At 41.6% G+C, this 1,130-nt stretch overlaps 1 protein-coding gene across 1 annotated transcript in view; it reads left to right on the top strand.

Annotated features, from left to right (window-relative positions):
• The first annotated feature begins 329 nt into the window (after positions 1–329).
• The window catches only part of HYDIN (HYDIN, axonemal central pair apparatus protein), a 294,240-nt gene continuing 293,439 nt past the window's right edge, over positions 330–1,130 (top strand). Inside the window, exon 1 of the mRNA XM_006878867.1 lies at positions 330–464. Coding sequence (XP_006878929.1) covers positions 330–464 — 135 coding nt within the window. The remainder of the gene's footprint in view (positions 465–1,130) is intronic.

Raw genomic sequence — 1,130 nt, 5'->3', positions numbered from 1 at the left:
GAAACACTGGGAGCCTGTTTAATGGCTTGCTGTCATTGAATTGAAACCAACGCAAGGCTGACCCTCCACTGGATTTTGGAGGCTGTATGTCACACAGGAAGAGCTTGTCTGTCTGTCTGTCTCCCAGGGAACCTGTGCCACCATATGATAACCACCACAGAGATGTGTACCACCTATGTGAACCACCAGAGAGATGTGCCATGTTGGTTAGCAGCACAACTCCCTATGGAATTCCCCAGGCCTAGTATACCCGTTTCAAGACTAAGGTTACACCTGTTCTACAATATTTTCTCCCTTCACTCTTAGGCGAGCCAAGAAAAGAACCAAAAATGAGAAGTAACCGACTTGAGAAGTCCATGGGAGCTGTTCAGATGGGGTTGGTCAAAATCCTCAAAGGATTCCAAAGCAAGGTTGCAAAGCCCTTGAATCCTAAACTGGTGACAGAAGAGGAGGCAAACAGAATGGTAATGTATCAGAGAAGTGACTACAGGAGATGCTCCCTGCAGTCTCTTCGGAAGGAAGGTTGTTCCTTCGTAGTCTCAGATTATCAAACAGAAGATGACTGACTGACTAACACCAGTCTAGCTGGCAAGGTAGTTTGTTGCAGAGCAGACCTACCTCTGAACCGCTGGAAAGTTTGTGAAACTACATACATAATTTAGAGTAGAGGCTTAAATTGCCTCAGTTAATCAGTCAAAGAAAGACCACACCTGCAAACTGGTAAGGTTTTTGAAATATTAGCTTGAACCACATGAATTTGGCACTAGTGTTATCCAAAAGCCTTAAATACTAACCATTTCATATGGTCTGGCTAATAATTTGTTACCTTGCCATGTGATGAGAGAGATTTTTATTTGTATGGTTTTTAAAGCCTGGAAACAGTGATTCTGTGGCATCTAGAAAAAAGAAACCTCTCTCCTATAAAATAAGAAAAATTATCTTTTATAATGAATTAGAATAATTTTGTGAAAATCAAATTATGAACCACATGTTGTTATTGTTAAATGCTGTTGAGCCGTAGACGACTCATAGCGACCTTGTGAACGAAAGACCTGAACACATGTATAACTTTCATCGTTTCTCCACGTTCGTACAGTTTCTGGAGGCAAGCTATTTCAGAAGTGGATGCC

This window comes from Elephantulus edwardii, unplaced genomic scaffold (genome assembly GCF_000299155.1).
Source record: "Elephantulus edwardii isolate Elephantulus edwardi_28Jun2011 unplaced genomic scaffold, EleEdw1.0 scaffold00001, whole genome shotgun sequence".
Lineage (NCBI taxonomy): Eukaryota > Metazoa > Chordata > Mammalia > Macroscelidea > Macroscelididae > Elephantulus > Elephantulus edwardii.
This window is presented reverse-complemented; position numbering and strand designations above follow the sequence as displayed.